The sequence below is a fragment of the Mya arenaria genome, chromosome 4 (genome assembly GCF_026914265.1).
Source record: "Mya arenaria isolate MELC-2E11 chromosome 4, ASM2691426v1".
In the NCBI taxonomy this organism is placed as follows: domain Eukaryota; kingdom Metazoa; phylum Mollusca; class Bivalvia; order Myida; family Myidae; genus Mya; species Mya arenaria.
The window spans coordinates 24754154-24778310 of record NC_069125.1 but is presented as its reverse complement, the minus strand read 5'-3'; the positions used below and the strand labels follow the sequence as shown (position 1 = coordinate 24778310).

At 37.3% G+C, this 24157-nt stretch overlaps 1 protein-coding gene and 1 long non-coding RNA gene across 2 annotated transcripts; one reads left to right on the top strand and one right to left on the bottom strand.

Annotated features, from left to right (window-relative positions):
- Positions 1 to 1872: 1872 nt before the first annotated feature.
- On the bottom strand, positions 1873 to 6425 carry LOC128230708 (uncharacterized). Its single transcript, XM_052943153.1, has 2 exons — positions 6341 to 6425; positions 1873 to 3311 (listed from the first exon to the last, which is right to left on the bottom strand). Exons 1-2 carry the CDS (start codon positions 6423 to 6425, stop codon positions 1873 to 1875), a joined length of 1524 nt encoding a protein of 507 aa, XP_052799113.1.
- A 7931-nt stretch (positions 6426 to 14356) lies between these two features.
- On the top strand, positions 14357 to 16038 carry LOC128230044 (uncharacterized). Its single transcript, XR_008260152.1, has 3 exons — positions 14357 to 14660; positions 15196 to 15297; positions 15913 to 16038. It is a non-coding gene; the product is annotated as an uncharacterized LOC128230044 (long non-coding RNA).
- Positions 16039 to 24157: the final 8119 nt, after the last annotated feature.

Sequence of the window (24157 nt, the reverse complement as noted above, 5' to 3'; positions counted from 1 at the left end):
TCCTTCACCATTTCAGTGGTTATTTTCGGATGTCCATTTTTACTACTTAAAATTGTATACGAAAATAGGTAAAGTCCATGTATTGGAGCAATAAATGTTCCATGATTTGCACGAAAGACCCCGCCTAAATTTGTCAGAACATTCTCAAACAAAATAGCTTGATGTATGCCAGCATGAGAGTGCTCTGAGCCGTTACTTAAGGCGTGGAATGCGACAGGTCCGTTTGACATCAATTTTCGGGATACCCTTGCCTTTTGCGATTGGTTAGAGACTTTATCTGCAAAAAAAGTAAACATTTTAGTCAAATGCAATTGTAAAGGTATTCGTGATAGTTATTGTAACCTGAGTACATGTGTAAGGATGAGCTTGGATTGTTGATTATTCAGAACCAATTCCTTACTATTGTGAATGTGTGTGTACACAAAGGTGACATGTGAAGAACAAGCATACACTTGAGAAAAATTGAAGAAAACATGGTACTCCAAACGATTTCTAGGAAAGAATAGCACTTGGAACTATTTTGATGTTTTTCTTCAATGTCTTGTCCTTATAGATTCAAGGATTGGATTATTGGATAATTGGATTTGTTAGCAATGCATAACATTTCTCGTAATATTAAAAAAAGTAAACATAGTATACTTATACCGTACTTGTGCTGTTAAGAAATTCCAAAAACACAACTTAGTAACATAAGTGAATGATGTACATATTTTGAAACCCTTTTTCAAGTCTGTCTTAGTTTTAAATAAGCTCTTCATTAATGCCAGTGTCTGCTGCTACAATCCACGTGGTGAAAAACGATAGAAATACGACAACACAAATGTTGCACTCCATCTTTGTTCTCCTTTAAGAGTACGTGTTTAAACCGTTAATAATACACAGTGTGGGTCGCGCATTTATCTTATCTCGTACTAGTGTCCGAATAATATGGTACAAGTAATTTATAGATTGTGATCATATTAAGCTTTATTAACTTCAAACACTGTTTCAAAATCATTGTATTATAACAGCAATCAGTTATATGCCAGACATATGAAGTTAATTTAACGGATTTACCATTTACTGCATCTATACTTTCAGAAAATACAAAAAGTAAATTTGCGACCGCTCCAATTTCCACCCAAAAAGTCGAAACTATGCAAAAACAACAAGCTTTTTCGTGAAGTAAAGACACGCATAATAAATGTATGTGAGCATTTCCGTGTTGCATCTGTGCTTTTCGTTTATGTGTACAAACGTGAATATGACGTATATTTTACCTGATTGTTTTATAAAACGGACATATTTCTAAAATCGTAGAATTGTTAACAATGTGCGAACACCTTTTTTACATGTCGGATACGTTTTCGAATTGTGCAAACTATGAAGCCAGAAGACTTTCTGTCGATATGGACTTGTGCATAGTTTGATATGTATTAGCATGTTAATCACACTTTGCTGTTTTGGCACATCGTCGGACAATCTAACGCATGCAGATAAAAATGTTAAAAGTACTTACGCAGGTACACATCCGAGCTTACAAGCTTTTCATTCTTTTTGCACACATCAATAAAAGTGGTTGCCGCTGTTGCTAAATTGATGGTGCTGTGGGGTAGCGGTGAAGCCTTTGGGTAGTGATGGCGCTGTATGGTAGTGATAGTGTTGTGGGATAGTGACGGTGGGATAGCGATGGTCCTGTGTGGTAGTGATGTGCTGTGGGATAGTGACGGTGGGATAGCGATGGTCCTGTATGGTAGTGATAGTGCTGCGGGATAGTGACGATGGGATAGCGATGGTCCTGTGTGGTAGTGATATTGCTGTGGGATAGTGACGGTTGGATAGCGATGGTCGTGTGTGGTAGTGATAGCGCTGTGGGATAGTGACGACGATCTGTTATAGTGATAGTGCTGTGGGGTTCTGATGGCGGTGTGGCGTAGTGATAGTGCTGTGGGGTTGTGATGACGGTGTGGCGTAGTGATAGTGCTGTGGGGTTGTGATGGCGGTGTGGCGTAGTGATAGTGCTGTGGGGTTGTGATGGCGGTGTCGCGTAGTGATAGTGCTGTGGGGTTGTGATGGCGCTGTCGCGTAGTGATAGTGCTGTGGGGTTGTGATGGCGGTGTGGCGTAGTGATAGTGCTGTGGGGTTGTGATGGCGGTGTGGCGTAGTGATAGTGCTGTGGGGTTGTGATGGCGGTGTGGCGTAGTGATAGTGCTGTGGGGTTGTGATGGCGGTGTGGCGTAGTGATAGTGCTGTGGGGTTGTGATGGCGGTGTGTCGTAGTGATAGTGCTGTGGGGTTGTAATGGCGGTGTGGCGTAGTGATAGTGCTGTGGGGTTGTGATGGCGGTGTGGCGTAGTGATAGTGCTGTAGGGTAGTGATGGCGCTGTGGGGTAGTAATGGTGCTGTTGGATAGTGATGGCGCTGTGGGGATGTGATGGCGCTGTGGGCTAGTGATCGTGCTGTGGGGTAGTGATGGCGCTGTGGGGTAGTGATGGTGCTGTTGGATAGTGATGGTGCTGTGGGGTTGTGATGGCGCTGTGGGGTAGTGATGGTGCTGTGGGGTAGTGATGGCGCTGTGGGGTAGTGATGGTGCTGTTGGATAGTGATGGCGCTGTGGGGATGTGATGGCGCTGTGGGGTAGTGATGGTGCTGTGGGGAAGTGATGGCGCGGTGGGGTAGTGATGGTGCTGTTGGATAGTGATGGTGCTGTGGGGTTGTGATGGCGCTGTGGGGTAGTTATGGTGCTGTGGGGTTGTGATGGCGGTGTGGCGTAGTGATAGTGCTGTGGGGTAGTGATAGTGCTGTGGGGTTGTGATGGCGGTGTGGCGTAGTGATAGTGCTGTGGGGTTGTGATGGCGGTGTGGCGTAGTGATAGTGCTGTGGGGTTGTGATGGCGGTGTGTCGTAGTGATAGTGCTGTGGGGTTGTGATGGCGGTGTGACGTAGTGATAGTGCTGTGGGGTTGTGATGGCGGTGTGGGGTAGTGATAGTGCTTTGGGGTAGTGATGGCGCTGTGGGATAGTGATGGTGCTGTTGGACAGTGATGGCGCTGTGGAATAGTGATAATGCTGTGGGGTTGTGATGGCGGTGTGGCGTAGTGATAGTGCTGTGGGGTAGTGATGGCGGTATGGCGTAGTGATAGTGCTGTGGGGTCGTGATAGCGCTGTGGGATAGTGATAGTGCTGTGGGGTAGTGATGGCGGTATGGCGTAGTGATAGTGCTGTGGGGTCGTGATAGCGCTGTGGGATAGTGATAGTGCTGTGGGGTAGTGATGGCGGTATGGCGTAGTGATAGTGCTGTGGGGTCGTGATAGCGCTGTGGGATAGTGATGGTGCTGTGGGGTTGTGATGGCGGTGTGGCGTAGTGATAGTGCTGTGGGGTAGTGATGGCGGTGTGGCGTAGTGATATTGCTGTTGGATAGTGGTGGCGGTGTGGCGTAGTCGGCAAGTCTTGGTAAACCGACTTAATCACGTGCCTTCGGGTCGGACATTTCTTTGCGGACACATATTAATAAATAATAACTATTCCATACAAACTATTCTTCATTCTTGTTGAATCAGAGTGCGTTATAGTTTACCGGGGGATTTCCGGCGATGGGATATGATGTTGTGATGGCGGTGTGGCGTAGTGATAGTGCCGTGGGGATATTTACCGACGAACGGATGTCACCACAGATCAAGGTATGTATCTATTGAATTTTGTTTCGAGAGGAGGTGATTGGTGTATGTGTGCTGGAGGTGGGGCACGGGGTGAGGGGATAAACATTTATTTAATGATTTGGGGAGTAGAATATATCACCAAATATGAGAGTAACGTGGTACATACTCAGCTTCTCTTGCAAACGTAACATCAACCTTTTTGATTTTTTTTTCTGTTGATGGATTATTATTAATTTTAATACATATAATCTTTTGTAGATTATGTGCTCGGCACTGTATGTAGAACAGCCCAGTTCAGTTACCGCTTACAGTCTCTCACGTTGGCAAACTGTTTAGTGTGTTTCCCTGTATCATCGCAGAGCATAATCTACAATGGTGGGTACCTATAGTTAGACTGCTGGTAGGTAGACAAAAACCATTGGATTTATTTATGTCTAGCGATTATTTATTTCAAATATAAGGTCTACCACAGAAGATAACATATGCAAACCTATTTTATCGAATACAATTCTCGGTTTTACAATACGATTGCATTAAAAGTTTCTGTATTTCTGTATTAAAGGTAACACTTACGATAACATGATATATTTGTCGTTGTTGTTGTTGTTGTTGTTGTTATTGTTGTTATTGTCGTTGTTTTTGTTTCGTAAATATTCATAAGTGTTGTTTATTTCAAAAAGAGGACATCAAGGTATGCTCAAATAAAGGCAAGCATAAACGGAAAGAAAAAGTTCAATTGTAGTTGATTGACACTTGTCTAGTCGGAAGACTTTGTCCTTGCCGCAATCAATCTGAACCGCCCACATACATGCCTTAAATAGAGAAAGATACCGTTAATAAAATCGCTGCCAACCACAGATATTAAAGACGATAATTTATACCTCAAAGTTTTGGCATTTGAACTGAAACAGATACATAATTAAGAGTGCCTGATATCTAGCATTGGCAAATAGTTGCTAGACATCATCGAACTTGGTCACAATGACTATGGGCAAACTATCTCGAATCAAATGTTGTGGCCCTTGCATTAGTAGTATTTTATACATTATATATTTAACAACGATTGTGAAGGAAGTTATGATAGCTTATACTTAGTCACTCTCGTTGGCACGATGTTGCACGAGAGTGTGATCTTGTGTTGTGGGGAAAACCGGAATACTCGGAGAAAACACACTTGTCCGGCTTGGTGACCTCTTACCAAACTCACATGCGTCCAGGCCGGGAATCAAACCCGGGTCGCCTTGGTGAGAAGCGAGTGCGCTAACCACTGCGCTAACCGGACAACCTAACATTGTGACAGCTTTTTTTTAAATTTTGTTCATGTCACCCTACGATTATGACCTTTAATAACAAAAATAAACAATGACATGTGTCCATTCTCTTACTTTTGCTAAACATGGTCACAATGTTAATGGTCAAAATATATCAGCCTACTTCAATCATAAGCCGAAAGGTCCCAATCACTCTAGAGCTATGGCCCTTTAATTCACAAACATAATCAATGCTGTTGTCTGCTTTTTCACCTTTGTAATTGTTATTATTAATCAACTATTACGTATTTGACGAGATACAGAGATAATTGCTGTACCAACACCAGACAATAGAAGACAATATATGCCAGAACTCGCTCAATATCGACCAAACTCGGCCAATATCAACCAAACTCGTCTAATATGAGTTTCCTCCGTTTTGATTGGCTACAAAACTCGCCTAATATAGGATTTGAGAAATGGGCCATTTTCATTGGCTGTCGAAACTCGCCTAATATGAGAAATATGCTGGAAATTATTTTTAACGGTGGCCATTTTGTTTTCCGTTTTCCGACTGTTTTGAAATTGTTGTGCTTCGTATAACTCTATTTGGAATACTTGAACCTATTGAATGATTGAACCACTGTGTACGGTTTGATAAAACAGTTGTATTTAATCCGTTGGTGGATTTTACGACTATTATGATTTTGTACACCGACAAAATGGACGACAAAGGTGAAACATTTGTCGTTTTAGCAAATGATTTACAAAATTAAGACGAAAAGACATGCTTCCTTATAATGTACAGTGTTTTTTCATAAGTATGTGCAATGTCACTTTAAGGATTCATGTCGAAATCAGCAAAATCAAGTCTAGAAAAGCAGACACCATGAATGAATAAAGGATATTAAAATACGTCTTCAATGTAAACAAAAGGTAAGTGATGAGAATGTGTTTAACCAAAATGGTAATAGTTAATTAATAACATAGTTATTAATTAGGTGATTTCATATTGGTCCAGTTATTTGTCCTCGGTCAGCTGTATTTGCATTCGCCCTTTTGGGCTCAGGCAAATACAGCTAACCTCGGATAAATAACTAGGCCAATATGAAATCACCTAATTAATAACATTATAATCTATCATCACGAAACTGTGCAAGGCGCTGCTTTCACTCAAAATTGTTGCTTTCAATTACACATGTTACGCAGTTCTCGGCGTCTACAAAAGAGTTGATAGCGGCCCATTTGTACTCATACTATCAAAATTCATTATAAATTCTTGAAATCGTGGTTTTTGTCAGGGTTTATGGCCTGTACATAATTGTGGAATGAACGAAGACTTTCTAAAAGCTAGACCTGAGTGGTTAATTCGTGTGTGTTTTCTTCAACCAAAAAAACCCCAAAAAGATAACAACAGCAAGACCAATAATTTCGTTGATAAAACGTAAACTTACCTTTCCCGTAGTTGAAATTGAAAAACCATTGAAATTGGTCGCCCCCGATCTCGACATCGGCATCCTCAAGGTCCTCCAATACCATGTTCCAATTCAGATTGTCAAGTGTGTGTGGTACGAACAGTCCTATCTCCGTATCTTCCGGCTTGCACTTTTGTGGTACTGGTAGGTCTTCCTGATTATAACATCGTAGCATCCATGTGTAGTGATCTACGTCTGACGACCAGTAGACAACTGTTCGGATGATATCTGTAACAAAAAAGACTATCATTATACTTTATATATGTAAACAATCTTTTAAATCGGTTTTAAAAACATACTTATATGATTTGTCTTGAATTCTGGTAAAGCTAAGATAGAAACAGGCATATTTCTTATAACCGCCATAAGCTTTCAATGTAAAATACCATTTTAGGCTTAGAAGTGTTGGTTAGGGTACAAACTAGCGTATCGTGCACCTTATCAACTAGCGTATCGTGCGACTTATAAACTAGCGTATCGTGCACCTTATCAACTAGCGTATCGTGCACCTTATAAACTAGCGTATCGTGCACCTTATAAACTAGCGTATCGTGCAACTTATCAACTAGCATATCGTGCACCTTATAAACTAGCGTATCGTGCAACTTATCAACTAGAGTATCGTGCACCTAATCAACTAGCATATCGTGCACCTTATCAACTAGCATATCGTGCACCTTATCAACTAACGCATCGGGCAGCTTATCAACTAGCATATCGTGCACCTTATCAACTAGCGTATTGTGCGCCTTATCAACTAGCGTATCGTGCACCTTATCAAGTATTGAATCGTGCACCTTATCAAGTAGCGTAGCGTGCGCCTTATCAATTAGCGTATCGTGCACCTTATCAAGTAACGAATCGTGCACCTTATCAACTAGCGTATCGTGATCTTATCAACTAGCGTATCGTGCACCTTATCAACTAGCGTATTGTGCGCCTTATTAATTAGCGTATCTTGCATATTATCAAGTAGCGTATCGTTCACCTTATCAACTAGCGTATTGTGCGCCTTATCAACTAGCGTATCGTACACTTTATCAAGTAGCGTATCGTGCGCCCTATCAACTAGGGTATTGTGCGCATTATCAACTAGCATATCGTGCGCCTTATCAACTAGCGTATTGTGCACTTTATCAATTAGCGTATTGTGTGCCTTATCAACTAGCGTATAGTGTACCTTATCAAGTACCGTATCGTTCACCTTATCAACTAGCGTATTGTGCGCCTTATCAACTAGCGTATCGTACGCTTTATCAAGTAGCGTATCGTGCGCCCTATCAACTAGAGTAGTGTGCGCCTTATCAACTAGCATATCGTGCGCCTTATCAACTAGCGTATTGTGCACCTTATCAATTAGCGTATTGTGTGCCTTAGCAACTAGCGTATAGTGTACCTTATCAACTAGAGTATCGTGCACCTTATCAACTAGCATATCTTGCGTCTTATCATCAAGCGTATTGTGCGCCTTATCAACTAGCGAATGGTACGTCTTATCAAGTAGCGTATCGTGCACCTTATCAATTAGCGTATCTTGCGCCTTATCAACTAGCGAATGTGCACCTGATCAACTAGAGTATCTTGCACCTTATCAACTAGCATATCTTGCGTCTTATCAACAAGCGTATTTTGCGCCTTATCAACTAGCATATCGTGTGTCTTATCAAGTAGCGTATCGTGCACCTTATCAACTAGCGTATCGTGCACCTTATCAATTAGCGTATAGTGCGCATTATCAACTAGCATATCGTGCGTCTTATCAACTAGCATATCTTGCACCTTATCAACTAGCGTATCGTGCACCTTATCAACTAGCGTATCTTGCGCCTCATCAATTAGCGTATCGTGCACCTAATCAAGTAGCGTATCGTGCACCTTATCAAGTAACTTATCGTGCGACGCATCAACTAGCATACCGTGCGTCTTGTCAACTAGCGTATGGTGCGTCTTACCAACTAGCGTATCGTGCGTTATTTCAACTATCTTATCGTGCACCTTATCAACTAGCATATCATGCACCTTATCAACTAGCGTATCGTATAAGTTATCAACTACCGTTTAATTTGCGCTTTATTAATGTGCGTATCGTGCCACTTATCAACTAGCGTATCGTGCACCTCATCAATTAGTGTACAGTGCACCTGATCACATAGCGTTTCGCGTGCCTAATTAACTAGGGAAATGTGCAACTTATCAGCTAGCGTATAATGTGCCTTATCAACTATCGTATCGTGCACCTTTTCAACTAGCGTATCATGCACCTTATCAATAAGGGTATCGTGCACCTTATCAACTAGCGTATCGTGCGCCTGATCAACTAGAGTATCCTGCACCTTATCAACTAGATAACGTGCACCTTATCAACTAGGTATCATGCGCTTTATCATCAAGCGTATCGTGCGCCTTATCAACTAGCATATCGTGCGCCTTATCAACTAGCGTAATGTGCACCTGATCAACTAGCGTATCGTGCGCCTTATCAACTAGTGTATCGTGCGCTTTATCATCTAGCGTATCGTGCGCCTTATCAACTTGCATATCGTGCGCATTATAAACTAGCGTAATGTGCACCTGATCAACTAGAACATCATACACCTTATCAACTAGCGTATCGTGCGCTTTATCATCTAGCGTATCGTGCGCCTTATCAACTAGCATATCGTGCGCCTTATCAATTAGCGTAATGTGCACCTGATCAACTAGAGTATCGTACACCTTATCGACTAGCGTAATGTGCACCTGATCAACTAGAGTATCGTGCGCCTTATCAACTAGCGTAATGTGCACTTGATCAACTAGAGTATCGTACACCTTATCGACTAGCGTAATGTGAACTTGATCAACTAGAGTATCGTACACCTTATCGACCAGCGTAATATGCACCTGATTAACTAGAGTATCGTGCGGCTTATCAATTAGCGTATCGTGTTCTCTATCAACTAGCGTATCGTGCGCCTTATCGACTAGCATATCGTGCGCCTTATCAACTAGCGTAATGTGCACTTGATCAACTAGAGTATCGTACACCTTATCGACCAGCGTAATGTGCACCTGATTAACTAGAGTATCGTACACCTTATCGACCAGCGTAATGTGCACCTGATTAACTAGAGTATCGTACACCTTATCGACCAGCGTAATGTGCACCTGATTAACTAGAGTATCGTGCGCCTTATCAATTAGCGTATCGTGTGCTCAATCAACTAGCCTACCGTGTGCTCTATCAACAAGCGTATCATGTTCTCTATCAACTAGAGTATCGTACACCTTATCGACTAGCGTAGTGTGCACCTTATCAAATAGCATATTGTACACCTTATCAACTAACGTATCGGACACCTTATCAACTAGCGTATCGTGCAACTTATCAACTAGCGTATCGTGCACCCTATCAACTAGCGTATCGTGCACCTTATCAACTAGCGCACCGTAGTATTCAGCAGTCTTATATAACTGATTTTCGCAAAAAAATGACTCGTTTCAAGACAAAAAATAAAAAAGTTGTCAAAACGTTCAATCTGTGAGAGTTTTAAAAGTTAAATTGAAATTACTACGCGATCTAATTGCAGCGTAGTTACGTGTATCGAATTATGATATAGTAAATTGTCCATATCCATGTGAGGTTAGGCTTAGGGAAAATGACCGTGGTGCTCCAATTTGTGGCAATATGCATTATCGGGAAGCACAGCTTACACATAATCTAATAAAACGGCACAACATAGGTTCAAACTTGATACATGTACAAATGAAACATATTATTTGTATGCATTATTTTGTTTTACTTACTTGACATTAATGATCACATCAAAACAAAAGCATATGAGTTATGTATAGATAAAAAGATATTAGCCTTTATAAATTGGGGGTTTAATTAGTAGCTACAAGGCCACAAACTTCCCAGTTTAAAAAAAAAGCCAAATATCGCTACCATTCTTTTATCTGAACACATCTTTGAATTGTAAACCTATACTATGCACCTTTAAAAATGCGGTTCGGGTTTGATTTTGAAAGAGGCATCAACACCATCGGCTGAAGCGTTATGATATTTTCAAATTCAAATGACATTGGGAAACTCTTATGACGTTATAATTGATCAAATGACCCAGATCATATACATTGTACCGTGAAAAAAATGCCTCACTTACCTCCATTAACTTCACTGAGCACGGTTGTACCATCAATCGCAACATTTCTAAAGTCGCGAGAGCTTTGCCAACACTTTTGCCCTCCGACCGAATCTCTGAATGTAATACAGTGAAACTATTACAATCGCGGAATACCAGCATATACTAGAAGCCTTTTCTAGAAACCAAAAAAAAAACCAATAGCATTTTAAAATACTAATTTTTAAAATCGTAAAGAGACGCACCTAGAAACCAAACAAAAACAAAAACAGCATGATCGTGCAATATGTGAAACGAGTATCAAATTATAAACAATGAAAGTTTTATTTTTTCTTATGCGTAAAATACTTATAATTGTTTGGAATATTTAAGGGTAATCACAGGATTTTTAGGATAAATGAACATTCCTATATTTCTGTATCAATCTCCGTACTTACCCATCCGCGGCTACGCCAATCGCGGTTCTCAGGTAAAAGTTGTCTTCTAGTTGATGAAATTTGAGCTGGTAGCCAAGATTAGCCACATACGCTGTTGAATCATTTATTAAAGGTAGTGCAAAGTAGACCTGCCGTTGGAATTTCTCCGCAAACTGAAATATTAGTTTTCAATGTGAAAGGGGACTCGTCCTAACAGACACAATTAATTGCAGTTAACATGTGAAGGAAATACTTGATTCAATAACAAATCATAATCACGCGTTCAATTTTTATTGTAAACATACATGTTTATTGAAAAAAGCTCCATTTTGCAGAAACGCTTGTTAAGATTAAAACGTTTTTGTTGTGCATTGCAATGAATCATTGTGAACATATTATTTAATTTATTGTTTCATTCATACACATTTCTGTCGTCTTCTTATCTTAGAAATATCTCGTTTACTTAGAAAGTCTAATATCGTCTTTTGTGTCACGTTTGGTTTTGTGTCTCCCATTGCAAGCCAAGGGTTGTCATCACATTGTAGCAGGGCTGACTTGTTGAATCAGTGTTCGCAGATTTATTCACTATAGGCTAATTTATTTTGTAGACAGCTGTAATATGCTTTCAATAGAAACCATATTTTCCTGTATTGAAACCATTTTTGATGACATTTTGAAAGAGCTTGCCCTAAACTTAACCCCTACGTTAATCGTCCATGACATACGCTGTAAAACGAAAATTTGAAACTTGCATAACTAGTACACAACTGTTTGAACTGTTTTGATCAAACACCTGTGCCTCGTTTCAAAATTTAAAGCAATTAAAATCAGCTTATTAAACGGAATTAAAAGTCTAAAAAAGCTGATACTGCTGTACATATAGATACTGTTTAAGACTAACCTTGGTGTTGAAGTCAACTATTGGCATGCCGTTTGGAATGTTAACCAGCTTCCCAAAGCAAACCAGGGGACAACAAATTATAACCACTCACACAAACAGACGCGAAACAGTGATTCAATACATGGCAAGGAAGGCCTAAAACATTTATACAGGGTACGCAGATCATTGCATCATTATCGTGATTTCAGCCATCTGCCGTCAAATAAAAGGGAATATGATAATAAACTCCTACCTTATAATGTACTATTATTCAACTATTAGAATAATTGCTCAATATATATATAGCCATCTGTCGTCAAATAAAAGGGAATATGATAATAAACTCCTACCTATTATTCAACTATTAGAATAATTGCTCAATATATATATAGCCATCTGTCGTCAAATAAAAGGGAATATGATAATAAACTCCTACCTATTATTCAACTATTAGAATAATTGCTCAATATATATATATATATAGCCATCTGCCGTCAAAAAAAGGGAATATGATAATAAACTCCTACCTTATAATATATATATATATATATATATATATATATATATATATATATATATATATATATATATATATATATATATAAGAATACATTCAAAAGGGATCACACAAAATTAGATTCAAGACAAAATTGACCAACTTGAACAATTAACTGGACATCCACATTCACAGTCTCTTAACATAACGTTTAGCTCAAAGTAGTAGCACAGGATATGAGTACGATTACTTTTAGCTCTTTTATTACAAAAAAAGTCCTTTGTAAAAAATCGATGGAAACCAGTTATATAAGACTGCGGACAAAAAAAAAACAGATCGCAGATTTTTACATTTAAGTTAAAAAAAATATGTTTTATGCATTTTTCTTAAATGTCAGTAACGGTTTAAGCCATAAAACATTAATTTTCGAACGGAAATAGGAAAATCTACGATCTGTTTTTTGTCAGCAATCTTATATCATTGGTTTGAAGATATTTACGCAAAAACTTGCCCTTTCAAAGACAAAAAATTAAAAAGTTGTAAACATAATGGTAAATCTGTGAGAGTGCAGTTTTAATACCTTTTACTATAACTGACCACACACTTATATTTGAAAACAAAACCATTGGTCAACTTGGCATTTTGTATAAGTGACAATTATGAAATAAGTCGCTGGAGTAATAACATTGATAAATACTAAAGAAACAAATATCACAGCATGAATCACATGAGATTGGACGTGCAAATATAAGCTTGCCAACTTACGGATTTTATTCAAAGTTTCAAAGTCAAATAAACCTGTTATATTTCGTCTATCTATTGAACTTTTTCAATGTATACAGACCAAAAATGAATCAATTCAACAATCAATTGCTTAACATTTATGATATTTTATTTTATTGTATAAAACACGTTACCGTAATCAATTAAAGCTCTTGCGAGAGACTGAAAGACTAATTAAAACAATAACTAATTTTACATTATACCTTCACATATTTGTTTCTTTTGTCTACATCTTTCTCCTTCCTCCACCACGAAACGTAAGTATTAGGACAAGGGTGGAAGTGGAGGCACTTTTGCGATGATTTACTTATTTTGCGAAGAGTTTTGCTCTTTTTGCGATATATTGACCTTGGAAGGGACAGGACTCATTTTGTATGATGTTTGACAAAGGGTAGATATAAGGAAAATAACTGAAGATGTTTTGTTGTTGTTTTTTGTTTTTTGCGAGGTATAAGTAAAAAATATATTATGAAAAAAAACTTTGTTCTTAGCAGTGTAAGAGAAACAACTGCCCCCTAATACGACGCGGAATATAATGAAGAGTTATTCATCCTAACCGTGTTTGATAGAATGATGGAACGATCTTAGTCGTTGTTCTGCTAGTTAATACAATGAATAAAGCCCACCATGCAGTCCCCACCCGCCCCCACCAACGAAGGACTAAGTAGCGCGCTGAGTTATGTGGAACACTTCGAACCGCATTTAAACATGAGCGAATGTTATTGCCTGAATGTGTAGCTTGCATAATTATTATAATTTATCTTTTTGATAGAGGGGAGATAAACGCTACGATTTATTGCGCGGGCGCATCGGCGCCCGGCGCATATATTGATTGTTTTAGAAGTGTCCCTGGTGCAATGGGCTTGCGCATGCGGCGTTTTCATTGTTTTGATCGCGCATGCTCCGTTTCTTACCGTCCGCTCTCGGAAGCAGTTCGCCATTAGACTGGTTCCTGTTCGAAGTTGCAATAGAAGATTGGTAATCTTCTAATATGTGAAGCTTTGAAAAATATAAGGCAAATTAAAACCAGAGATTTTTTTAAATAACTCTTTTAGAGAAAAAATATCATAAATGCACAGTTGTTGAGAAAACTTCTCGTTTTTATTTAAATATTTTTACATAAAAGAATAAACCACGAATGCGCAGAATGTATCTTACAATAATCTTAGAAAATCGGTGAACCAGTCTATTATCTGATTACCGGGTCAGATGCAAGCGTCCAGTAGACTAGGGATATCGAGGTCAACACGCTGGCGGTTGGGGAAAGGTATTTTCATTTTCTTTTTACGTAGTGAACTGAAAAACTATTGTTATTTTATATTTATCATTTTAAAAGCAGGTTTCGTGTCTTTCGATTTAAACAGTAGCACGTTTTTTTGCGGTATTCCTACTTTCATTTTGGACAACATTTGAAGGCTTTTCCAAATTGCGTCATTAAAACCAGGAATGATAGCCGTCCAATGAAAACGCTTCTTGCATTTCAGATATAGGCGAGTGTGCGGTCAAGGTCAAAATTGCGAGAGGGTGATTCGAAGTGAAATACCGCAACAAAAACGTTCGATTTGTATATTTAACGCGTCTAACTGAATGAGTCACAATGGTAGGGATGATATTTCAAGCCCTTCTTTGTAATGCATGCGCTAAATTTGCATGTCAGTCTGTATGTAACGAGTTTAAGGTGATTTGTTCGTAGTCATTAAATTTTTGCATCGTTTTCATTATGCACCAGTTATTATTTTAGACTAATGCATCAGTCATTTGAAACCACGCCCCCCCCCGGTCATGGGAATAGCGAGGACCCTGACCATAGGTCCAGCCAATATTGGCTAAAATCACGTTCTGCGGGGATGAACTGATGGTTTAATCTCGCCAAATGCCCCGCACCCCAGGGGCCCTAGGTAATGCCCATTCCCTGCTATATTTAAAGCGAGACATAACCATCCCATTCACCCGGCAATGCAGGGCCACCTGAAAGTTAAAAACATGGTCCATTTCCCCGGCTATCCCTGGTATACCCCCGGACCTTGGGGGTCATGGTTACAATTGACTGGTGCATTAGTTTAAAATAATAAACATGTTTTACGGGATTCTGTCTCAATAAAATGTATATTTATATTTATCATCCTACATTCCAGTTTCTACCACAAGAGTTGTAAATATTGAAAAACTGAGATAAAAACTGCAAAAAATGGCCACCAACAATAATGGGCCAGGACTGAGGAGTTCCAAGAAATGAGGTTTGTTCTCTTTCTTAGTTTCCTGTTAACTTTATGGTTTCAGAACAATGCTTTTGGTATTAACATTCAACCTTTAATAAAACAAAAACATATGGGTGTTTCAATGCATTTCAATAAATAATTGAATGTATTTACAATTATTCACAATTTCATGTAATGTTTAAAAAAAATTAACTCTACAAGCTTACATTATTTCACAATATTAATCTTTTTTTAGACATCATTTTGATATTTATTTCGCTCAAAATACATGACCTATAAATAAGCCTTCCTAAAAATTAATAACATTTTTTCACTTTTTCTAACAAAATTGCTTAACTCAATAGCTGAATAAAGGAATGAAATCATTACTTGTATATAAATACTTAATCTTCATTATTATTCTGCAATTCATGCATCAATGTTTGATTTGTATAACCTGATTCAGAATTGAAATCAAATTGCAAATTACCTGTCAATTCACATTTCGAATAAAGCTTATGAAATCAACCTTGAAACCTAACAAATTCACCTCAGTTTAATGTTTAGAGTTATTTTATTTCTCATGTTTCATGTTTTCAGGTCTTCAGTGCTACATTCACTTATCATGATATCACTCCTTTCATATCTTTTTAGAGTGTGGCAACAAGTAAATGGACCTTGACAAATGTCCTCTATGTTAGAGCCAGTCCCTTACACAAGTGACCTACTTTTGCACAGCTGAGGTTGTTATCAAACGCAGCAGTAGGTATGAAATGCGGAAACTGTTCCAACTTGATCTTCAACAGTTGAGTTACTCCTCATCACAATACCTGAACTGAAAACAATCGGTGACGATCCTGCACTTCACTTCTACCTCACAGTGCTCTTCCCTATAAACGCTAGAGGAAAGTTTGAAAATGAAAAACTTGTCATTGCAAGAAAGGACCAATTGATTCTTAACAAAACAACCTGCCTCAATGCTTTAGCTGACACCACATCAAGTCAACACAAGGCAATTTGTTTTTCTCCCAACCTGACCGGTATGTTGAATCTGATCAAAATTGTACACAACCACTGGTCAAGAATATAGAAATACAAGTTGTATGATCAGTAACCTAAAATATTCTTGAATATTTGAACATAATTAAAGAGTATATGTTAAAGTTATACATATTGTGTGTAGTGTAGGTAAGATCAATGCCAAGGTTATTTTGGCTAAAAAAAGGAAAATGAGTCTTGATTCATAACATCGATGAAATAGAAAGCCTTTTCGATAAAATGATACATATATTTTGTGGTGATGTCATAACCTTGTTTCACTGTTTTTGAAGAGAAAACACATGTTATAAATATATTATCACATTTGTGTTTTTTTAGCTCGACTATTTTAAGAATAAGGTGGGCTATACTATTCGCTCTGGTGTCTGTCCGGTTCAAGTTTTAGGGCAAGTTTTAGGGCAAGTTGGGATTTTCACTTATAAGTCCAATACCCTTCATTCAATTGACTTAATACCTCTTATAAGTCCAATACCCTTCATTCAATTGACTTAATACCTCACACAGTTGTTCAGGGCCATCATATAATGGGAATAGATAACTCCTTTATACAAGTTATGGCCCCTGATTGACTATCAAACTTAGGTTAAAGTTTTAGGGCAGGTTGGGATATTTATTAATAACTTCTCTACCATTCGTTCATTTAACTTAATACTTGACACATTTGTTCAGGACCAACACACAATGAGGTTGCATAACTCTGTATTATCCTCAATACAAGTTATAGCCCCTGATTGACTAAAGGTTAAAGGTTTAGGGCAGGTTAAAGTTTTAGAACAAGTTGGGATTTTCACTAATAAGTCCAATACCCTTCATTCAATTGACTTAATACTTTACACAGTTGTTCAGTGCCATCACATAATTAGGTAAGATAACTCCATATCATATTTTATTCACATAATGGCCCCTGATTGACTATGGAACTAGGTTAAAATTTTAGGGCAGGTTGATATATTAATTGATAACTTCTATACCCTTCATTCATAATATCCTTAATACAAGTTATGGCCCCTGATTGACTTAGGTTAAAGTTTTTGGGCAAGTTAAAGTTTTAGGGCAAGTTGGGATTTTCATAAAAAAACTTCTATACCTTCATTCAATACTTAGCAGAATTATGGACGACCATCTTACACTAATGAACATAACTTCATGTTAACCCTAAATACAAATTATTGCCCTTGAATGTTTTTTTTTTCTTTTTAACTCTTCTTTTAATTTCTTTTGAAAGGCACATTTTCATATTCCTAACCACATTTTCATAAAGGGAAAACAAGATATTTGAATGACCTGTGTCATTGTTCGGGCGGGCTGGTGTTAGAGCAGCGTCAAAGTCACCTTATGTATCGATTAATTTTAGCTAGGTTTGACATAAAGACACCAAACTTGGTATATGCAAAGAGTTTATGGAGACCTTTTATGGGAATGCGTTTGAGGCCCCTATGATCAAGGTCAAGGTTACTATTAATAGAAAAAGGGTTGGTTTTGAATACTGTGAAATCATTAATGTTCGTGGGGCATTAATGTTCGTGGTTTTCGTGGGTTGGGTGATCCACGAATTCAAGATCCCACGAAATATAAATCCTTCATTCACTTTTTCAATTGCCTTGTTACGTACATACACTAGTATATTATTTACAGAGGTCGCAGTATACAGTGTTAAAACCTGTCTCACTGTATAACTTACGATCATTATTCTGTTAATATATTATAACTGCCTTTAACAAATAATGAACCAAATCAATTAAATGTGTTTTATGCAGCAAATGACAGTTATAAGCACGTGTTTGAACATGTGCTGTTAATGAAAATATCCAAGTTTACAAGATGTGCGTGATGAGTGTCTGTACTCGAATTTTTTATTTAATGAAATAATTAATCGATTACAAGTACACTGAAGGTTACTAAGCACCGAACGTGACAATATACGCACCTTTTCGGTGTTTTCACAGTTTGCAAAATTCTTAATTGGCATCCCCTATCTGTATTTATGATCAGGGTACATCTTCTTTTATTACCTTTATTCCCAATTAAATCGATAACTGACATGGGTATATGCACTAATTGGCATGTCGTACCACATTAGCGAGTGTCATAAACCGAGTGACGTAGAAGATGGAAATCACGGGCCAGCGCGTGGATATTATGCAGACGATCTAGGACGATCGCATGTTCGATTTTTTTTTTTCAAAAATGAAAATCCACGAATTCAAGTACCCACGAAACTGTTTTTTTTCGGCAAACCACGAAATTTCATGCCCACGAACATTAATGATTTCACAGTAACTTAAGTAAGGGTCTTCTAATTGGTACCAAATTTGGTATATAGGAAGAGTTTATAGAGACCTTTCCTGAGATTGTGTTTTTGGCCCCGAGAGTTATGGTCTAGGTCAAGGTCAAAATAGAAATATGGTAAGTACTGAATAACTCAAGTAAGGGTTGACATAGTGTGACCAAACTTGGTATATAGGACAAGTTTATGCAGAGCTTTAATGGATGCTTTTTGGCCCCCTAGGGTCGTTGTCACTTTTACTAAAAATAGATTACTGTTTCAGTTAAGGCTGACATACTGTGACCAAACTTGATATATGTAGGAAGAGTTTATAGCGCGGACACGAGTATGTGTAATCTGACATTTAAATATCTCGTGTGACTTTGATCTTTGAGTTATGGACCCTGGTCAATGTCATTGCTTATCGTCTCAATGAGGACAACATTTGTACCAAGCAATATGATAATTCATCAATGCATAAGTAAGTTATAGCACGGACACGAAATGTTACAGCCAGACGGACTGACAGACTGATGAAGTGTCTCTGTAATCCCCTCCCCTCTCCGTGGCGGGGGATTTGAAATTTGATATTTATAAAATAGTGTACTTCCATTTTTGCCATTGTTGTGTTTTACCATTCTGTCAATATGTTAAGTTACAGTTGTGCCAATATCTTACAGTCACAATATATGACTTTACAGAATCGAAACATTATTTAATAACCTCATCATAATGATTACTTATCTTCCTATTGTTTTCTTAAATGTTCTGCAATTTCAATAATTATTAACAAAACATGTTCCTAAAATCAGAGACATTTGACAGTATTATAAGACTTCTCATTCAATGTTTTGTCTATCTGAACACTGATGTTTGCATATTGCTCTGTAGATATCACTAAGCTTTTGCTAAGTTTAATTCCCATTAATGTTTAAATTAATTTCTCATATGTACATATAATTAACAATGTTCTGTTTTTCAACATCTCACTTCAACAGTTACAAAATGTTAATTTACAAGAAATACTTGTATTTATATCACTATGTCATTTTGCCATGTCACCCTTCTTTACTACCTGTTATGCTTAAAGCTGCACTCTCACAGATTTACCATTTGTACAACTTTTTTTATTGTTTGTCTTGGAAAGCGCAAGTTTTGTGTCAATATCCGCAAACAAATGATTTAAGATTACTGACAAAAGATCAAATCAGATTTTCATATTTCCATTTGAAAATTATTGTCTTATGGCTTAAGCTGTTATTAACAGATTAAGAAAATTGCATAAAACATCAATTTTTGAACTTAAGTATAAAAATCTGCAATCTTTTTTTGTCAGCAGTCTTATATAACTGGTTTCAATGGATTTACGCAAAATATGGCTCGTTCTAAGTCAAAAAATGAAAAAGTTGTCAAAATGTTCAATCTGTGAGAGTGCAGCTTTAACTCTGATGAATATATCATTCAATGTCTCTTTTATAGGCACTGACTCTCCATTTACAAACATTAGAATTCATAATGCTTAAAAAAGTATGCCTGTTTCAACTTCTCAACTTACCCTGCTTTTTTTGCATGACCCTTATCCATTCTATTGTGTGTTGTTGTTTTTCATTTTCGTGATTTATGACTTTTCAAACTTTAAAAAATAATGGCCTTTTGGCTATCAACCATATCAGCAATGCTTATACTGATAATATAAAACTCCAGGCATATCATTTATAGTTTTTGGTTTGACAACTTTCAACTTTTAAGTAAGTAAATCATTTAACAAATATACCTATTTTCAACCCAATTCATTCCAACATACCAACTGAAACTGAGTCTTTTTAAGCCCCCCCCATGTAAAAGATGTAAAAGATATTTATCACCCTATAAATAGTTTCATTCAAATACTGTGCATTTGGATACTAGGTTCATATTACTAGGTTTTCATGCATTTTCATTTATATTCTTTTCTTTCATACCTGTTCTATTTCATTGCTTATGAAATAGTGGCAGCATGTATTTTAGTATTGTATTAATTTGTCTGTGTGCATTCTTATTCCAAGTATTGGTCATAATGTATATGTCACACTTACACCAAATTATAACAAATATTCTTTCTATTGTTTATTACATTTCAGTACAACTCTACCATTCCCATCACACATACTTACTCTGTATATTTTGTTATCATGCTTATTACTCTTTGTTGTATACAAAATGTATATAAAATGTCATATTGCTCATGTTCTTTCGTGTTTGTACATATGTTCACATTTCAGTAATACTCAATGCAGTATTTATTCTTATATTTCAATATCATATTTTAAAGAATTGAGAAGTTTTACAGGCATAATAACATTAACACATTTCCACCAAACTTTGTACAAATGCTTCACTTTTCATGTTTTAAAACATATTCCTCACTTCATTTCATTGTAACCTATAATTTTCAGCACTTTCTTCATAAATCTTTTGTGTCATTATATTTCCATACACATTAAGTGATCAACTTCCTAGTCATACCACTATCAACCTGCATCACATTCTGCTCATCATTCTTATATCTTATGCCTTAAAAGAGCATAATGCATGATGATTACATATTGTTTATTACCTATAAGTGTCAGTATATGCTAAACTTGTTTCCTTTGTTTAAAACATCATGCATGCCTATAAATCATCTACGCCACAGAACAAGGAAAATGACATTAATAATGATGATCAGACTTCTTTCTTTCAGCTCATGTATAACCAACTTCTTTAAGTTTATGTTAAATGTATTTTTTTAATTGTGTTAAAATCTGTTACATAAGCAAACAATTTTATTAATTATAACGGTCAACTTGTTTCGCGGATTATTAGCCAAAAGTAAACATTGTTTTAAGCAGAATTGAGAAGTTTTACAGGCATAATAACATTAACACATTTCCACCAAACTTTGTACAAATGCTTCACTTTTCATGTTTTAAAACATATTCCTCACTTCATTTCATTGTAACCTATAATTTTCAGCACTTTCTTCATAAATCTTTTGTGTCATTATATTTCCATACACATTAAGTGATCAACTTCCTAGTCATACCACTATCAACCTGCATCACATTCTGCTCATCATTCTTATATCTTATGCCTTAAAAGAGCATAATGCATGATGATTACATATTGTTTATTACCTATAAGTGTCAGTATATGCTAAACTTGTTTCCTTTGTTTAAAACATCATGCATGCCTATAAATCATCTACGCCACAGAACAAGGAAAATGACATTAATAATGATGATCAGACTTCTTTCTTTCAGCTCATGTATAACCAACTTCTTTAAGTTTATGTTAAATGTATTTTTTTAATTGTGTTAAAATCTGTTACATAAGCAAACAATTTTATTAATTATAACGGTCAACTTGTTTCGCGGATTATTAGCCAAAAGTAAACATTGTTTTAAGCAGATGTCCTTAATTAGTTTTTCGGATAAACCTTTGGGGCTACTCCTGTTTAAAGTCAACATTTCACCAAAGTACTTCAAATTCTCAACGTTTCGAACTTTGCCCAGAATTTACCAAATCATGTTGGCATATTTAACATTTCAGCTATCATATCATCCACTCCAAAAGAAAACCACCACTGTGGCCATGTTGTCTTTTATAAATGTGTGTATATTGATACAGTTCATGAATAAAGTTATTTGATACAATTATGGTTTCTGTCATAGATATACCATCAGTTGTACAATTGTTATTGTGTTAAGTTTTATTTTCATTTCAAAACAACAGCCCAATTCTGTCATCTTTTAAGTAACTTCATTTCACTGACATCTACAATCAATGTTAGTCCTTACTTTATTTACTTCGTTCTGACCCTACATATAGACTTGAATAACCAATAGTTGGCCCGCGCTAACATCCAATTGCTGCATCTTGCAGCAACTTTTGTACTTGTATTCTTAAGTATTCGCGAATTATAGTTAGTCATTCTATTGAAAATGACAACAAAGCAAATTATTGAGATTACCTTTTTCAAACCTGTGTAACCAACGCAAACGTTTGATAATTTTAAACTTACTAACCTTCTTCGGTTGGGGATTTTGAATGACTGACTGCGTGGCAAATATGGTCATGTTATAATTGAATGAGTAGACATTTAAAACACCGTCATCCAGTGTAAAAATAAGAAGAGTGTTTTATAGTACCTCATGCTGCTAATTAAATAAATTTAGGTGTTGCCCTGTTAGCCTCATGCTGTTAATATTATTATGCGATTCAAATATTGTCTAAAACATGATTTGTAGTTACTTTTTAAATTTTGTTAATATCATGGTACTGACGTTGCGATCTTTCAATCTCATTTTGAACATTTACAGTTGAAAAACAATTAATAGGACAAGTATTTAAATTTAAACAGTGAATGTGAGCATTTTAAACATTGTTTTCTAATAAAGTGACCATAGTGTAATGTTTCCTTTTCTAGATACATGTGTATACCGATTCTTTTATTAATCATTTTTAACCAAACTGGAATTAATATTTGTGTACATTACTGAAACGACCAAAAACAAAAGCTAAGTAGATCAACTTCCTTTTGTGGTGGGAAAATTGTCTTTATCTCAGGCAACCTAACCTCAGACCACCTTGCCTGACATTAACGCCCATGTGGAGGGCGTATCGTCTTCATTCAGGCAACCTAACCTCAGACCACCTTGCTTGACATTAAAGCCCATGTGGAGAGCGTATCGTCTTCATTCAGGGAAACTTACCTCAGACCACCTTGTCTGACATTAATGCCCATGTGGAGAGCGTATCGTCTTCATTCAGGGAAACTTACCTCAGACCACCTTGTCTGACATTAATGCCCATGTGGAGGGCGTATCGTCTTCATTCAGGGAAACTTACCTCAGACCACCTTGCTTGACATTAATGCCCATGTGATGGGCATATCGTCTTCATTCAGGGAAACTTACCTCAGACCACCTTGTCTGACATTAATGCCCATGTGGAGGGCGTATCGTCTTCATTCAGGGAAACTTACCTCAGACCACCTTGCTTGACATTAATGCCCATGTGGAGGGCGTATCGTCTTCATTCAGGGAAACTTACCTCAGACCACCTTGTCTGACATTAATGCCCATGTGGAGGGCGTATCGTCTTCATTCAGGGAAACTTACCTCAGACCACCTTGTCTGACATTAATGCCCATGTGGAGGGCGTATCGTCTTCATTCAGGGAAACTTACCTCAGACCACCTTGTCTGACATTAATGCCCATGTGGAGGGCGTATCGTCTTCATTCAGGGAAACTTACCTCAGACCACCTTGTCTGACATTAATGCCCATGTGGAGGGCGTATCGTCTTCATTCAGGGAAACTTACCTCAGACCACCTTGCCTGACATTAAAGCCCATGTGATGGGCATATCGTCTTCATTCAGGGAAACTTACCTCAGACCACCTTGTCTGACATTAGTGCCCATGTGGAGGGCGTATCGTCTTCATTCAGGGAAACTTACCTCAGACCACCTTGTCTGACATTAATGCCCATGTGAAGGGCGTATCGTCTTCATTCAGGGAAACTTACCTCAGACCACCTTGCTTGACATTAA